At 41.2% G+C, this 17,221-nt stretch overlaps 1 protein-coding gene across 7 annotated transcripts in view; it reads left to right on the top strand.

Annotated features, from left to right (window-relative positions):
• The window catches only part of RARB (retinoic acid receptor beta), a 324,309-nt gene that overhangs the window by 115,069 nt on the left and 192,019 nt on the right, over positions 1-17,221 (top strand). For all 7 annotated transcript variants that reach the window (XM_048301822.1, XM_048301837.1, XM_048301814.1 and 4 more), the window contains one exon: positions 15,019-15,519. In XM_048301822.1, coding sequence (XP_048157779.1) covers positions 15,342-15,519 — 178 coding nt within the window. In that variant the 5' untranslated portion in view covers positions 15,019-15,341. The remainder of the gene's footprint in view (positions 1-15,018; positions 15,520-17,221) is intronic.

Raw genomic sequence — 17,221 nt, 5'->3', positions numbered from 1 at the left:
GGAAAGTTTTTTCTGTAATTGCTCTCCTAGAGATTTCTTCATCCTTTCCCTAAAGCATCTGATTCTGGCTGCTGTCAAATAAGAGGTTACTGAACTAAATGTACTATTAATCTGACCCAGTATAGCAATTCCTGTGTTCCTATGTTTAAAAGCAGGCTTTGTCTGCTGAGGGTTGTCTCTCTGGAATAAACCCTCCATTGGAGGCAAGGGAAAGGAAATTGTTCAGAAGCTTTTACACTGTTGCTATGTAATTTTGTATGTTGTTTTGAAAAACTGTCTTTTTTTTTCCTCCCTCTCCCTTTTTATGTGTACGCATGTTTTAAATTATAAAACTTAGCTTCCCATTTGATGCATTTGATGAGTTCAGTAGTACTCAGGACCACTGAGCAACATAATTATTTAGAATTACATGCTTTTAAAAATTAAGGGACAAAGTCTTGGTTGGCTGGTACATGCGTAAATGATGGATTCTATCCAGAAGGATATGAGCTGGGTCCCTTCATTGCCACTGGCCAGACCTGTTAATGTTTCTATTTCTTCTTTAAAAGTGGAGAATTTCTTAAAGGAGCGTATATTATTATTGTGGTTGTTATTAATAATGAACGGTGATGTTCTAGTGAACCAAACTTCCTACCTTCACTCATTTCTGTTAAAGCTCTTTTTATTTTGCTTGAGCTGAAGAGATGCAGTGAGAAACTGACCTACCTCTGAAGTGAGATATGTGAAGCAGAGTTGTAATGCCAAGGAACTGTGTGTCTTGGGTTTGTTGCTTAAATCTTAAATTGGATTTCCTTATTTTTCAAAGGCTTAAGAGTGGATGTGACAGTCAGGCTATTTAACTGAGATCCTTTTAGCACGTCAGATAAAACTGCTGCATGTAGATGCCTTTCAGTTCTCCTTATTGCTTTAAAAGGTGCCTTAGAGACACGAGGTACAACTGTGCTTTGTTTCACCCAGAAAAATGTGAACTTCATATAGGGAGAATGTGTTTCATTTCCTTACCATGTGTCAACAACTGGATCTTAAACCTGTATTTATCAGATGCAGAACTGGTTTTGGAGGATTATCACTAAATCAAATGCTAGGGTGGAATTTATGTTCTCACTTATAGCATTTCTCAAATGTTCGTATTATTCTACTTCTAGGCATTTAGTCTTTGATGCTTAGATCAGACATGCAGAGGCTACGTTTTTACATTCCTCTTTGTACAAGAGAACAGGTATTTCTTTCTGTTTCAAACCCCTTATACTCTTATAATAAAGACAATACACCTGACTCTTTTTTTATTATTGTTAAGTCCCATCATTACTGTTCAAACACGTGGAGGAAAAAGTTGTCATAGCTCACACATGGTAAAACTCTAGTCTAGGCGTATTACTGTGATTAGAAAGTGTGCTAGAAGGGAGGAGATCTTATGGTTTTCTTTAACACCTGGACTCCCATTATTACTGCAGGAGTATATCTCCTGATTTCTGATGTATACTATTAAAAAATCCCCATGTGGTTTTGTCTGGCAAAAACAGGGGCAGAGTGGCTGCATGAATATGAGATCTGGTCCATGTTGCAAAGGCAGCTATTTATACGAAATAATGTTCCACAGGGTGCTTTTTCTTAATGATCTTCAAAATCTCTTCCATCTCTTTCTATGTTAGAGCTCTGCATCATTTTTCTTAGAATATTCTTTCATGTGTCATTCAGTCAGGTATGTTGCTTGTAATATGTCCATGAATATTGAAGTATTCTACACAATTTGGTCACTTTTCACTTTAAATAATTATTTATATAGGCTGAGGTGGTTTTTTTCAGGCTTTTGTCACTGTGGAACTCTGACAGTGCAACACAAGCTTGGCATTGATGAAAGGGGGATCTTCACATTTGCCATCAAATGAAGCAACAGTGACTGTACCCAGCATGGTCATTTTTCTTCCCACTTGCGGTTCCTTCCCCTCTCCCTCATAAACTTGGATATGAAGTGTGGAGCAACATGATTCTCTTCATCTCTCAGTCCCCATAGTGATGGACTCCACATTGAGAATTGGAGAGCCATATGGGTGGAATATCTTTAAGAACTGTGGCTTATATAAAGGAAGTGACAGCCTTTACAGATGTCACTTATTTTGAGAGATTATTTCCATTAGCTGGCATCTTTATTGCATTCTCTTGCTTGTGTGTCGTTTTGAGGAAACGAATTGGTTTTTTCTGCTTACTTTGGATTTGCTTTAGCATATGGTGCTCTTTGAGACCCTGTGTAATGGACAACTGCCTGACTCTCAGTTGGCACAGACACCATTAGCTGGAAAGAGGATGCAGTTGGAATAATACTGAGGGATGTGCTTGAACCAACATGTATCTTCCAGCCATCTCTGAGTGGACTATTCCGCTTAGTGATTTTTTGGCCTGATTATAATCACAAAAGACATGAGTGGATTTTGAATGGCTTTATCTCAGTAACCGAGATCCTGTTTTGGTTTGTGGTTTTTTTTTTTCTTTTTTCTTTTTTCTTTTTTTTTTTCTTTTCTTTTTTTTTTCCTTGGGGATTAATTAATTTGCTCACCTAATGTGCATCTGTTGAAGGAACTTCAGGTGCTGTTAGAAAAGCACTCTTTGTTGTGACATGTCTGGTTTGATGTTCCCAATTCCAAGACATGCTCTACTTGGCTGCTGGTATTTGCATGGTTAAATCAGATTGTCTTATCAGCCTTGGGCACCCAGCTGGGCTTTCAGGCTTCTCACTCCTCTGTGTTCTTTGTAGTGCATTGGTCCACTGACTTGTGAAGTGCTGCTGTCCTGAAAATCATGCAGGAAGAGCCTTGGTAAGATCATTCTGCTATAGTGGGGAAGGGCAGTTACCAGACACGTAACGAGTGGTATGGAATGCACACCTGCCCAGCTATCTGGCTCTGGATATATGTTTTTTAGACAATAAATGCAGAGTACCTGGCAAAGTGGCTCAGACTGCACAGCCTGGTAAGCACAGATGAAGGATGGGTTACTGCTGCAGACATGGTGCTGTCAGTACCAGGAGATGGGTCTGGCTTATACTCAGCAGCACACTGAGCTTGACTGCTGTCATGGGGGTAAAAGTGCTGCTGGGAGCTTTGAGAGCATTGCTTCTCTTACTGGCTTACATTTATTGATGTGTGTGGGTTGGAGGTTGCAGAAATGAGCATCTTGTTGCCAAGGCTGAGTATCCTTGCTGTTGTTCTGCTTGTGGTGGTTCAGAATTGGTTGGAGGCTTGTTGGAAGAAGCCCTGCGTGAACCACACTGTCTTTCCACAGGAGGAGTCATCTTTGGCACTGTTAGCCAAGTTTAGCATCTCCTGGGGATTTGAAATGTTTTTGAGAGCTTTGCTCTTAACCCACATCTCATGACCTAATTATGAAAATGCTCACTGTTACTTTCTTAAATGTTTTCAAAATTCATTATTTTAATAGATTACTTTGCCCGTGAAGCTGAAAGATTAGTGATCCCAATACATTCAGAAGCTAAATGCTGCCCTGATAAGTGTTTGATCCAGGTTATAGCTGAAATATTTAAATATGATGGCAGGTTTGGGCAGGTCTAAGTGCTGCATGGTGGTGTATTACCTGTCTCCATTCCTTAGAGTCTGCATCAACTTCTTTCTGCACAGTGAACATGAAGTAATTCAGGCTGGTTTCTCAGCTCATAGAAGCAGGAAAGTTGTCTTGCATTTACCAGTGGAAAGATCCTTTCAGAAAAGGGCTTGTTGGGAATGATTGCTGTGCAGTTAATCCACACACTTGCTTACTCTGCAAGAATACCTTTGTGTTGTATCAGAAGTCCTGCCTTGCAGACTGGCGGGCATGACACAAGTCTCCTTGAATTTTGTCAGCGCTTAGGTTCCTCGTAGTTGCTTTTGGATGTGAAATGTAAGGTCATAGTTCATGTTGGTCTTTCTGACAATGTAATCCATCTGTCCAGCACCTCTAGCAGACAATTCTGGGATATAGATCTTCTGCATGTTAGAATGTGGAAAAGATATGCTGGTTTTGTGGCTACTGTGATTGATTATTGCGCCTCTGTCCTTATGACCTGACTGATAAGGTTTTTGCAACATTTTCAGATGATTCAGAGGATGGCTCTGAAGGTGCTTACATGTGCAGTGTTATCTCAGTGTATTATTAGCATTTTGCAATTGCTTTATTGGTTCCCTGTTAAGCAAAATATTGACAATAAAAATGCTATTTTTGTTCTGTGATCCATGCTATGGCTTTGTCCCCTCCTAGTTAATGGCTGTGCTTGTTCCTAATTTTGCTACCCTATTGTTCCTGTGACAGGGAGCTACAGAGAACAGAGGTTTTAAAATAGATGTTCATAATCTCCACCAGCCCTCTGGCATATTCTGCTGACCCTCAGGGAGTCTTGCTGGGAATATATTGGAACTTGTGATATGTAATAAGTGAAGGTTCAGGAGCCTGACGTAGACAGCAGAAATGTCGTCTTCTGGGTAAAGTAGGACAGAAGACTCTAATAACTCAGAGGAATTGCAGAACCTTTCAGCAGACAGACTACTAGACTTGACATATATAACAAAAGGTGATAAATTATGTGTGTTAAGTTATTTTGTGTTAGCACAGCGTCCACACCTCCATGATATTAAGATGATAGATGCACCTCTAGTCCAACAGACTAGTCTTCACAAACAAAGTTCACAACCAGTGCTTGAACCCTCTTTTTCCCCCTGTTCCACTTGGATGACCGTCCTCACTTGACAAATGGGTGCAGCAGGGATGCAAACTCCTCTAGCTCAGAGGAAATAGAACTTCCAGCCTTGTGGTGCAGAAAACTGGACTGCTAACAGATTGAACCTACCTCCTGAGCATAGTGTCTTGCCTCCCAGATCTTGGGGGATTGAGAAGTCTACATTATTTCACAATTCAGGCACAAGCCCTACAAAATCCTCTTTCAGGTTTCTCAGACAGCCTCCTGAATAAACATTATTCATTTTTTGCGTGAATCCACATGCTCATCCTAACAATGAGTTTAGATTACTCCAGATAGCAGAATTTTTCTTTGCAGTTAAGTGGATTCTTGCAGGATGCTTCTTTGTGTGGCTTATAAAGTGAAGTGTGCTGAGCTGAGGCAGAACCTTCTGCTGTAGTGCATGTTTTCCAAATTAAACAGAATTTTACTCTCATCTTTTTTTTTATCTCAGTGACTGTTGAACTCTGTTTGCTTCTTTGCACAGTGTGTGAAGATCACATACTGACCCTTCAGTGCCTTTCCAGGCAGCACATCTGTGCCATAGCGGGGCACAAAAGGATCTGTATTTACTGGTTGTCCAGATACTGAACAAAGTAGAAATTAAATATGTTGAGCATTTTCTGCCTTAATTTGGTGATGAAAGCAAGTCTAATGACAATATTTGCGGTTGTGGCTAGACATCCAGGCTGGATAAATCTAACTACACGGTTCCATCCTTAGTGGCACTAAAGATATCCTGTATGGGCCCATGCAGAGGAAGACTACTCAAATGACCTCGGGCAGGGAGAGGATGTGCTGCTTTGCTTTATTGTGGTGGTCTTGCTAGGACCAGGACTTCTCAGAAAGATACCTCTAAGTCTGAACAGAGAGATGAGACTTGCTTCTGTGCTGGGACAGTCATCTCTAGCAATTCAAGAAACTAACAGCAAAGGCTGCAGGTCTAAATTGCCCTGATCCTTCCCAACATAACGCTATGGCAAATTTACATCACCTACGTGGATGTTCAGATAAAGCACAGCCATCAAAACTAATGTTTTCTGCACCCACCACTCATAGAGCATTTGATGAATCATTTTCCTTGACTCCTGGCTTCACTGATGGGGGTTTTGAGACCAGTACCAGTAAAAGTTGTCACTGGTGTTGCCTGTCTTCGTGCTCTCGTTAAGAAAGTATCTCTTGTCATCCTGTTTCTGCAGTGCATGTTCTGACTGTAGACCGTTGGCCTCCCAAAGAAATGTACTCTTCTGTCAAGGAACCGCCCTCCAAAGCTGCTTTCCTCTTCAGCTTCTGAGCTGATGAAGTACTCCGTTCTTTTAATAACTCCCAGGCCACGATCATTTACTAGGGATCTTCCGTCTGTCACCAGAACAATAACATCACTTGACCCCCTCTTACTGATCTCGGAGGCCTCTTAAAAGTTATAAACAGCCAGTATAAGACCTTTTTAGTAGTTGCAGTGATGTTAAGTGCTGTATTTGCTGTTGGTCACCATGACATGTTTCTCATCAGCTAGAAAGTTAAGGATGAGCATTCTGAGAGCATGCTGGGGAGGCTTCAGATGGATTCCTCACTCCTCCTCGCTGTAACGCCACTTGGGAAGCGATTGGCATACTTGCAAATGTCTGCACATCCCATAATACTGTATGACATTACTGAACATAGGCAGCAGGATGTGGTTTTTCTTGCTTACTCAGTCTCCCTTCCCTTGGCCTCCCGTCTCTTTCCAAGAGCTCTTCTCACAAAAGCTTGCTTTGGCTGGGAATCCATGTGATGCTATCTTGTGGTGCCTTGTAGGCAAGGGGAAAGACCAATTAATTGCCAGTTAAGGAGACTTTAGAGGAAGATTTTTTTTTTGCTGGACAGGGAGCATGTTCCATTCTGAACTTAACTGGAGATGGTACCTTTCCTTCATGGGTGAGGATCATGGATAGTTGAATATGCTGTCAGTTTAAGGTGCTACCTGTTAGCCTGTGTAAATCTTTCCAAATCCTAGAAGTGTATTGGTGCTGGTTGCAACTTACCTTTGTTACCTGTGGTTCTTTTTCCCTTCTGTGACTTGATGATGAGGGGGGAGCCCAAGAGTATCTCTTGTCATCTGTGGTTCTTTTTCCCTTCTTTGACTTGATGATGAGGGGGGAGCCCAAGAGATAGGTTCTTTAGTCCTGCCAGCAATCGTATCTCATCTTTGTGGTTGCCATCTTGCATAAAAGCAGCTACGAACAAAAAAATCTGATTGGACACATAGGACAGTAAAGGATAATTTGGATTGCTAAATCCAATCTCATTTTTCTGAACTGTAGGGAGAAACTGTGCAAGAACACAGGACACCTGCAGAGAAAATGTGGACAGAGAACTAAAGCAACAGGCACAGCACCTTGAGCGGGAAAAGCTTCATACTGGAGTTTCTGGTTCTATGTGACTTGAGGCACCTACCTACTTTTTAAGAGCTGTTTTTTTGCTAACTACCCTGTGCTGTTTAAATTGTGGGTCATCTGAATTGTGTTTGAGAGAAGGGATGTGTTTTTTCTTTTGAGTTTTGTGGATGGGCAGAAACAAGGAAACAGGTTTGGTCTGCAGAAAAGCCCCGCAGCTTTGGTCTGGCAAATCTCTGATTTTCTAAACCTCTGTAGGACATGGGATAGTCTCTCATGAAGGATATTCTTAGTATGGAGTTACTGTTTTACATCCTTGGAAATGTTAATAAGGAACAACAGAGATGACAGTGCAAGAACAGAAGTGTTGAATTCCATTGAAAGAGCAGTTTTAAGCATTAAGAAATAGCTTTTAAATTTGGGCAGTGTAGTGAGTGTACAAGTTCACTTAAAACTCAGGGAGCAGGAAGCTCAGCTACCTTTCCTTCGGTTTCCATAGATGAAAGAGAACTTTTTTTCTTGACTGTCCTTCAGGATTTTTTGAATGTGACAGAGTAAGTAAGGAATGCATTTAGTTACAAAGCAGAGTGTCCTATATACCAGCACAAAATGTATTCAGAGCCCTTTGAATTCTCTGCAGAAAAGTGCAAGAGAGTCCCTTACAGAGGTGATTGAAAGCCACTGCACAGGAAATCAACTTCTCATCCTGTACATAAACATGAGCCAATTCTACTATATCTGGCTCTCGGGGCAGTACACACAGTAAATTGTTAACCCCATCACCTGACCCAACCATTTATCTTTACTTCTCAGTATAGTTTTGGCAACTGCTGAGTAATGAAAGAAACATGAAATGCAGATAGCTGTAAAAAAAAAAAAAAAGCAACAACCAATCCCCTGCCTCCTTCCCCCCACAAAAGAAACCCCCCAGAAACCCAACCACCCCACATCTCAGTTACAAACAGCCCTTTAAAACAGCAGACAACAGGAGAAGATGAGAAATTGCCTGATGCAGTGGCAGGATCTTAAATATGGTTAGTATAGAACAGAATTAACATCTCTGTAAAATAAGAGACATGTGAAGCATGGATTTCCAATCCTTCACACCTCTTGGTTGTGTTAGCCCAAATAAATTAATAACTCCCCTGAACCTTTGCAGAGCAAATAACCATGATGCCTTTCAGCTTTTGAAATGTAAGCTCTGTGTGTTTTTAATGTTAGTTGTTATACATGAAGGTTGGCTGAAATAGGTTATTCTGCTTATGGAGTATTGTTCCCATATGAGGATTCAAGCTATGTACTCACAGCTGCTGCTCCTCTCCAACATGGACTCTCAGTTCTACTAAAATCAATAGTTGGCACAGCAGGGTACTGTTGTATGGTGTGTAAATAAATGGATGTCATTGTGTCTCACTTTTTTTTTTCCCTTTTCCCCTTTCAGATTTAGATTTGCTCTTTTTCAGGCATATATCAGCGTGTGTTTGCAATGCAGGCAATTCGAAGCATAGCTGCTTAGGGAGAAAGAAGCTTTTCCCCCCTCCTTTTTATACTTCCCAATAGGATTTTCAAATAAACAACAATTGCATTAATTATATTAATTATCTCTTAGCAATGTCAGGGGAGAAAACCCCCAAATAAAACAGAAACCCATTTTGCAAGTGTCAGCTTTATGACAAAAAGGAATTCACAGTCCCCCAGCAGGCAGCTATCTTGCATACCAAGATTCAGGAAAAGTGTCATAGTAAGAGTGTCTTAATTCTATTACAACAATTTATCTTCCTTCTTTCCATAAGTCTTGCACCTATAGTTGAAAATATATGACAGTTGTGGTTATAGGATGTAAGAGCTACAGATCTGCTTTTCAATTATCTGACTTTGAAGTTCTGTTTCATGCATTTGCTTTTTTATTCATGCATCTGGTCATATAGAGTGGTTTACTTTTTTTGGCTGCAGACTTGGCAGATACAAAATGCAGATGTTGTTCTTCTGACTTAAGCTGCTATTTTAAGCTTTTTGGCCAGCGGTTGGAAATTTTAGGTTCAGTTGTTTATTTGCTTATCATCAAAGTGGTTTTTGTCATATAATTCATATGCAAGTATTAGCTTTCTGTGTTTACTTTCAGAGTTTGAGATTAAGAGTATGGTCTTTTTTCCCCCTTTACTTTTTTTAAAACCAGCATGCTCTTTTGATTAATAGTACAGTAGAGTATGTTATGCTTCAGAGAGCTTTTATTTGCCAAAAAAAAAAAAAAAAAAAAAACCACCCTTAACCAAAAAATAGCCCAACCCTCACATTGTGCTGCAGTGCTTTCCCTTTAAGAAAAACATATCTCTCTCCAGATGCCTGCATCTCTTTGATACAAAAGGGTACACTAAGTTCCATCTATAAACAGAATCCACTAATTAAGAGTAATTGCTTCGGAGATTGGTACAGACTATTCAGCATCAGATGCATGTTCCTCTCAGATATCCATTAGCCTCTAATAAGATAATGCAGATGTGCCAGTCTGTTTCCTGTTTCCTTCTATTGTACCTTTATTGCCGTATATGGACCAATGGGATGGGCTGAACAATAAGTGGATGTCCTTTTGCTCCCAGAGCCCTTCTCAAAGGAATGTTTGTTATTAGATTGCTTTTTCTGTTTAGTTTCACATCACTATGCTAATAAAGGAAACATAACACTCCAAAGGCTTTTTTTTTTTTTTTTTTTTACTTCTGCCACGGTAACTAGTTTATTGTTTAATTAAATCTTGTTGGATAGCCATGAAAACAAAAATGCAACATCTCACAGTCAGTGAGAACTGGTGCAGAACACAGTACGCCTCTTTATCAAATAAAAGTTTCCATGCATTTTTAAGAGTTTAAAGGCAGTGTGGTTATCGTGTTACTGGATCTGACTGATTTACACTTGAGTCGTGCTAAATCTGCTGAATTATTCAGTACCGCTGAATGCAACACCATCAGCCAGCATAATAGAAAGCATATGCATAATCAGGGATTTCAATACAAACTATACATTAAATACAGTAAGGGTTCTCAAAACTTGACTTGTTTTGAAAACAGCATTAGAATGTGTCTTGAAGCCACCTAATAAATAAGAACTCCACCGGCTCTGTCCCTTGGGAAAAACATGTAATATATTGTTGAAAGGTTTTATATGCAAAATTTCTCTGAAATTGTTTTTGTGTCTCTGAGAAGAGCAACTTGCCTCTCCTGTCTTACTGTCCAGGCTGCCCTCCCAGTCCAGAGGTTCCTGTTTTAGCCTGAGATTTAAGGGAGGGGCGGGGGGTTTGGCATTGGCAGGAAAATGGGAAATGAACTTAGAAGAGACTTCCTCTGTGACCCTGGAAACTTCGGGGGCAGCAATGCTGCAGACCGAGGGCTTGGAGAAGCAAATTCCCAAGCGCCCGGCTCTCTGCAGAACGTGTCCTCGTGTTGGGATGCCTCTCCTGCATTCCTGGTTTCCTCCCCCAGTTGTAAAGGAAGAGCAACAGCAGTTTGCTATGGCAGAAGGGTGTAGGGATGGCAGATTCAGCTTAGAGGTTTTCTGGGTGCTACATCTTGGATATCTTAAAATGACTGCTGAATTTCAAACATTGCCATACGTAGGGCAGAACTCCCCACTGACCTTTTCAGAAGTGAGGGAAGAAAAAAAAAGCAAAAATTCTGCTTTACTTGCGATACTGACAACTTAATTCCCTGCTATGGATAGTGAGAGGGGAAGAAGAGGAATGTGGAATTGGGGTGTTGTTGGTAAAAGGGAGGACAGAGTGTAACCTTCCTACTGACACAGAACAATTGGCCAAGCCTCCTGCCTTGGCTTCTTGCCTGTCCAGCTGTTGATGTGCATCAAAGTCACCTATAAAGCAAAGGGATTTTAGGAATTCAAATAAATCTTATACAAGTGAAAAATTCAGAAGGATGAGTTATGTTACAGTAATACCAAATATTGTTACCAAATGGAAGCTAAACAGCAATATAATGAATGAGGCTCAATACATTTAATGTATTTTAGGAGAACTGACGGATGTCTGAAGAGCAAAGCTATTTTCTGTAGTCGAGCCTGTGCAAAATGCATAGGAAATTAAGAGACAATAAGGAAAGTTGGGTTACTGTTTATCCAGTAAAATTTGGAGCTTATATGTGAAAATTTGTAGTTTTAAATTTCTTCTCAGCTGTGCAAACACTGAGAAGAAATGCAGAAGAGACAGATACACCTGCTGCATTAACTGCAGCTGATAAATATTCTGCTCTGCACTAGAGCTACTGTAACCTCCTTCCCCTGTGGCCATCTGCTTTATCACTGAAGTCAAGTCAATAAAAGGCCTGTAAAAACCAAAGAGGAGGAGGCATATGTTCTGTCAAAGAAGAGTCATTGGCTGCTGTTCAATGCAGAGTAGTGCATAGTGTGATCATCTCTTGGTGAACCTTCAAAGGAACTTTTCTGTATGATCCTTTTCCATACTGCTTGTTCTAAGGGCCTTGTACTCATGAACAGTCACTAAGGAGAGGTCTATGGAAGAGGATTTTCATCGTATGCTGAGGAGATGCTCTGAAGTGCCTTATGACAGCCATTTTTTGAGAATTTTGCCTTCTGCCTCCAGGGCAGAGATCTGTGGTCTTGCATCACATGAATGGGTGGTCATCTACCATCCAGGTGACTCTGCAGTCAGTTTAGCTTGTTCCTTCTTGGTAAGTCCTCAGCTGTGGTAGCTGGCTCTTCCTGACCCATTTAGGGTAAGCTTGTCAGCTGTGGGGTATTTACCATGGCAAGTGACAACAAAGGAAAATCTCCTTCACAAAACTGACATCCATACAGTGTTTTGAGCTATGGTACAGGTTTAGTTAGGCAAAAGAGATGTTTTCACCTTGGAATCACATGCAGCCTAGACATCTGTGGCTGATGTCCAGTGCTAGGTTCTCATCAGTGAGTTCAGGGACATGAATGTGTCTGTCTGGTGAAAGTGAAATGGATCCTGGGAGTTGTTTCATGGAACTAGTGTGAATGGGAACAACTGATTGTTGGGTTTCCTGTCCTGCAGCAGTTTCTACTTTGGGATGTCCTCTGCTGTGCAGTGATGAAAGTGATGGGTCTGTAATCTCTGTTACCAGAGCTGGTGACTTGAAGTCCCTTGATAACCACAGAATACGAGTGGCATTTGTTCCTTTACAAGAAGCTGGAGTTGCTGATACGTAGACGTCTGCCTACAGTTTGCTCCTTGACCATTGCATAAATGTTCAGCCGTGTGAACAACCTGGTGCTCCCAAGGGACGCTACTTGGGGTCAAATGATACACTGTTTAGAGTATCATGCCTATAGAAAGTAAATTTCTGAAGAACTCTGAAGAGGAGCAAGTTCTGAAGGCTTATCTCCAGCACAGCTATCTGCAGGAAATTTCTGGCCGTGAGTGGTGAAAGGAAGGTGATTTTTGAGTAAGGCAAGAAAAACTTACTTTCATGTAGTAATTTCAGTTTATAACTATATCTCACGTAAAATTATAAGCATGCAAAACTATAGGATTATAACCTATTTTGGGCACTGTAAATATATGTATTTGATACTGAGGAGGTATAACACTGCTGTGTTCTGTCATCACCAGCTTCATCACAGATCATGTTCCTTCAGTAATGAAGAAGTGACCAAGCAGTTTTCCTGAGTGCCTTTTTTCCCCTCTGTCCTGAAGGAGTTGCTTTTTTTCTGAATACTTTTCACTTAAATATGCAAATAGATCTGATGTTGTTCTGGGAACGTTTTGAAGTTATGATGAGCTCTGCATTTTTCTGGCTAATAGGAATATAATTGAAGGTATTAGATAGTTTTATAAGATGAATTTTGTTTCCAAAGCCCTACATCACTTAAAAATAGATGACCTTGTTCTGTGTTTAATTTAATGCACACATTTTTAGGGCTGGTATTCATTAGCATCCCTCTCCTGTTCTTTTTTTTGCAAACACTTAAAAGTGTAGTATTTTTGCCGGCTTCTATGGAATTGCTTTATAGAATTTTGCGTGTTCCTTTGATACTTGACTTTCCTTGTCTCTTAAGCTTCGTAAAGCCTTAGCTGGGTAAAACAGGCACCAGCGATGGTTCATCTCATTTTGTGTTGTCGATGTATTTTAGCGGCTGGGGCTGCCTCCCAAGGTCTGCCTGGTTTTGCTGGTCTCCAGGCAGGTCCTTGAGCTCAGCTTGACCAGCAGCTATGCCTTAGCTTGCTATGTCCCCTTCTTACAGCCTCATCTCTGCATACGTTTGCTTCTACTGGCATTAAAGGCATTTTGTGCATAATTTACACAGTTATCAAATACTTACAAGCTACATTTCAGTTATACCCAAGCAGGCTGCACTCGGCAGAAGCTGCTGTCTGAAAACATGCACAGCTGGTAACCTTTGCTGGTATTCCACACAGAGCAGAAACACTCTGCTGCTCTCTGACAGGCAAACATATGCATCTGAATTGGGTTTTTTCTTTTTCCTCCTTGCTCATTTGAATTCTTACTGACAACTGGTGCCCTGAGTAGCAGTAGTGATAGTCAGTGTTGCGTTGTCGCAGTTTTCCTCCTCTGGCATCAGTTTTGCTTTGTGACCTTGACACATCATTTCACTGCTCCTTTATTTTCCCACCCAAAAATCCTCTTGCCTTTGATTTCAGGCTATAATTTCAAAGAATCACAGATAAAAGTGCTGTATAGTGGTGGATGTGGTTAGTGATCACTGACTGTGGCAGATGCAAGAGTGTAGTACATTGTTTCAGAAAACAAAGCTTTAGGCAGCCATGGATTGCCTTACTCTTGGGTGGCTGAGTTTGCTCTGTGGCTCCCACTGTCTTTCTTTTACAGCATGTGTTGGAGGAGATGAGTAAACTCTTCGTGCAGGGTGATGCTCAGCTGCAGCACTCACCGGCTGTTGCTTGGAGTACTGCATGAGTACACAGGAGCAGTGTTTGCAATACAGAGTGGTTGCAGCCTTCCCAGTACAGTATCTCTAAGACACCAGTAGCATTGCCCCAGCAGGTTGATTCAGAGACCACCAGCCATTTGCTATATGCAGATGCTATTTGCTATATGCTCCAGCCATATGCAGACTTGAACTGCTATGGCAGGAGCAAATTTCATGGGTGAGAGTATCACAAGACGCGTCCTGTTCTCAGCCTGGGGCTTTCAGTACAGAGCCTGAGAAAATGAGGACCCCTTGAAAGGTGGCAGCCGTTTGGGTGAAACACTGAGGAAGGTGTGTGTAGCTCTGGATGACTTTGAAGATGGTGGTCATGAGAACAAGCAAGTTCCCTACCACAGCACAGGAGCAGTGTATTGAGTCATGTTACTCACCCAGATTATGAAATAATAGGTGCTTCTTTGTTTGGGCAGTTCCCCCTACCTCTCAAAAAAAGAAAAAAAAGAGAGAACGATCAGTAAGGTGTCTCCTAAGTGATAATAAGATAAACTAACTATTCCTTGTAAAAACAGTCATTGTTAAACCAATTACTGCTTTAACAGTCCAACCCAAGATCATCCTCAGACACATGCCTCAGTGCCCTGCCTGAGCCATGGCAATGAGGGAAGTTGAGAGCCTCCTCAGTGCCATTTGTTTTGTAGCTTTTAGGGGGACACTGAAAGCTTTTACATACATGGAAATTTTTTAGAAGTTGATTTTTCTTTCCTCCCCCAGCATCAATATTTCAGGTAATTATTGATACGTTGGTTTTAAATCTGGAAGTTTTCACAACATGACTACGTCACACCAGAAATTGCTTTTGGGGTAGCAGATTGTGCAGGGAAATCAACTTAATGGGTGTTCGATCTCATGGGATACTGATAAATAAATGGTAACTTAACAAAAGTTACAGTGGGAAAAAAGCTTTTTCTATGTGCATGTTTAAAAAAATATGTATATTATAATCAGTATATTGTTTTCTTCCCCCAGACTTTCACAGTACACATCTGTACAGAGCAACTGTGCTTCCAGAGAAACATTTGCATAAGCAACTGAACTGCACCCTGATACCAGAGTAAGAAGTCTTTCTACCCACGGTCTCCAGAGCAAGAATGTCCTAGAAGGGAGAACAGTAGGAAGCAGTGATGAAATATAGGATGGACCTGATCTAGTGAATTACCTTTTCATCATCACACAATCCAGCTCAAGCTGTACTTTCAGGCTTGACAGCCCTCGTCATTCACAGTTTGAGGTATTTAATTGTCTGGCCTGGAGTGATGCAACATAACATTTGTCCACTGTGAGGTGTTAACATGACAACCAGTAGCCGCACATGTCCGGTACCGGCCGTGAATGGACGTATGACTCACTATCCAGCAGCACCATATCCCTTACTTTTTCCTCCCGTCATTGGTGGACTGTCACTACCTTCCCTCCATGGACTCCAGAGTCACCCACCAACTAGTGGATGCAGCACCCCATCACCTGCAAGTAAGTGCTTGGTATTAATACCTTTTATTGGCCAGCTCTCCTCTAATAGAGACTGACCGTGTTCATTCTGAAATTATACCAAGAGTAATTGCAGTTGTTCATCTGTGATGTATTTTACTTGGGCAAAGAGCATGCATTTGTTTTGAAATACCATTTTCACTTCTTCTTGTTTTTGTAAAAATAAACAGGCAACTGTATGGCTTACCAAAGCTATTGAAACCAAGAGTGACAAAAACCTGCGATGCATTTTGGTATATCCTGCATTATTGTATTAGCTGCAGAATCCAATGTTGCTTTTAAAGAAAAATTGACCTTTTTGTATTCGTGAATGGCAATGATTCCTCAGTATAGAATTCTCTTAAGCTGCACAGTTATTAATACTGCTTTAGTTTTCTTCCATAAGTAACTGCTTTCTTCCTGTGCAGCTTCTGAAGAGCAGCCCAGAGGACAGCTGGTAGCTGTGAGCTACCTGTGGCTGCAGTATGAGCCCTGGAGTCTGTGGTTGAGTTTCTGTTGTGGTTTAACCCCAGATAGCAACCAACTATCGCACAGCTGCTTGCTCACATCCCCTTTCCCCCACAGTGGGATGAGGAAGAGTATCAGGGGGGGAAAAAGGTAAAACCCATGGTTTGAGATAACAACAAGTTAATAATTGAAATAAAATATAAGAATAATTGTAATGGAAAGGGAGACAACAAAAAGAGAGAGAGAAGTAAAACCCAGGAGAGACAAGAGATGCTCACTGCAGTTGCTCACCACCTGCTGACAGATGCCCAGCCAGTCCATGAGCAGCCATTGGCAGCTCCTGGCCAACTCCCCCCAGTTTATATACTGGGGATGGCACTTTACCTCATGGAATATCCCTTGGGCCAGTTCGGGTTAGCTGTCCTGGCTGTGCTCCCTCCCAGCTCCTTGTGCACCTCCTCAGTGGCAGAGCATGGAAAACTAAAAAGCCCTTGACTTACAGTAAACACTACTTAACACAGTGATGCTTTAGTTGTTGCTATCAACATTATTCTCATACTCAATTCCAAACCCACAGCTCTCTACCTGCTTCTAGGAAGAAAATTAATTCTCCCAGCTGAAACCGGGACAGTTCTACATGCGGCACTGCTGAGGATATTAGCTGGGCAAGGCTTTTTCATTGCCTTATGACAAGCATGCTTTCTGCTTGGTCTTAGTTTTATGTATGTTTAAGTGGCTCCAAACAAAGCTGTCCCAGGTATAAACTTTTTAAGTGGGATCACTTAGACATGATACCTCTCTGGAGGTCTTTGCAGTGGGTGACTAATGTATTTATCACCCAGGAAACCCAGATGTATACAGCTTTGCAGATCAGTTTGTTGTTGAAGGTGCTTGTCTAAATACATTACTGTGGCTGTTGGATATGAGAAGTCTTGACTGAACAGCACATGTGTGGAACAATGCACTTTCTACTAAAGGAAAAGGAGGCTTGTCCCTGATACATCTTTCAACAGAAATCTCACAAAGTTTCAGCTCCGAACTTAAATGGGAAATCACAGTGAAGACAATACTTCTGAAGAGTTAAGTTGTATGTTTTGTGCTGCTTGATACTAATTGTGGCTTCACGTCTCACGTACACATACTGGAATGCTGGGCAGTCTTGAAGTATTCAAGACCATATACTGGTGGGGGTTTTGTTTCTTTATTTGTTTGTTTGTTTGTTTTCCATTTGTGTGGA

Source organism: Corvus hawaiiensis, chromosome 1 (genome assembly GCF_020740725.1).
Source record: "Corvus hawaiiensis isolate bCorHaw1 chromosome 1, bCorHaw1.pri.cur, whole genome shotgun sequence".
NCBI classification, from domain to species: Eukaryota; Metazoa; Chordata; class Aves; order Passeriformes; family Corvidae; genus Corvus; species Corvus hawaiiensis.
This window is presented reverse-complemented; position numbering and strand designations above follow the sequence as displayed.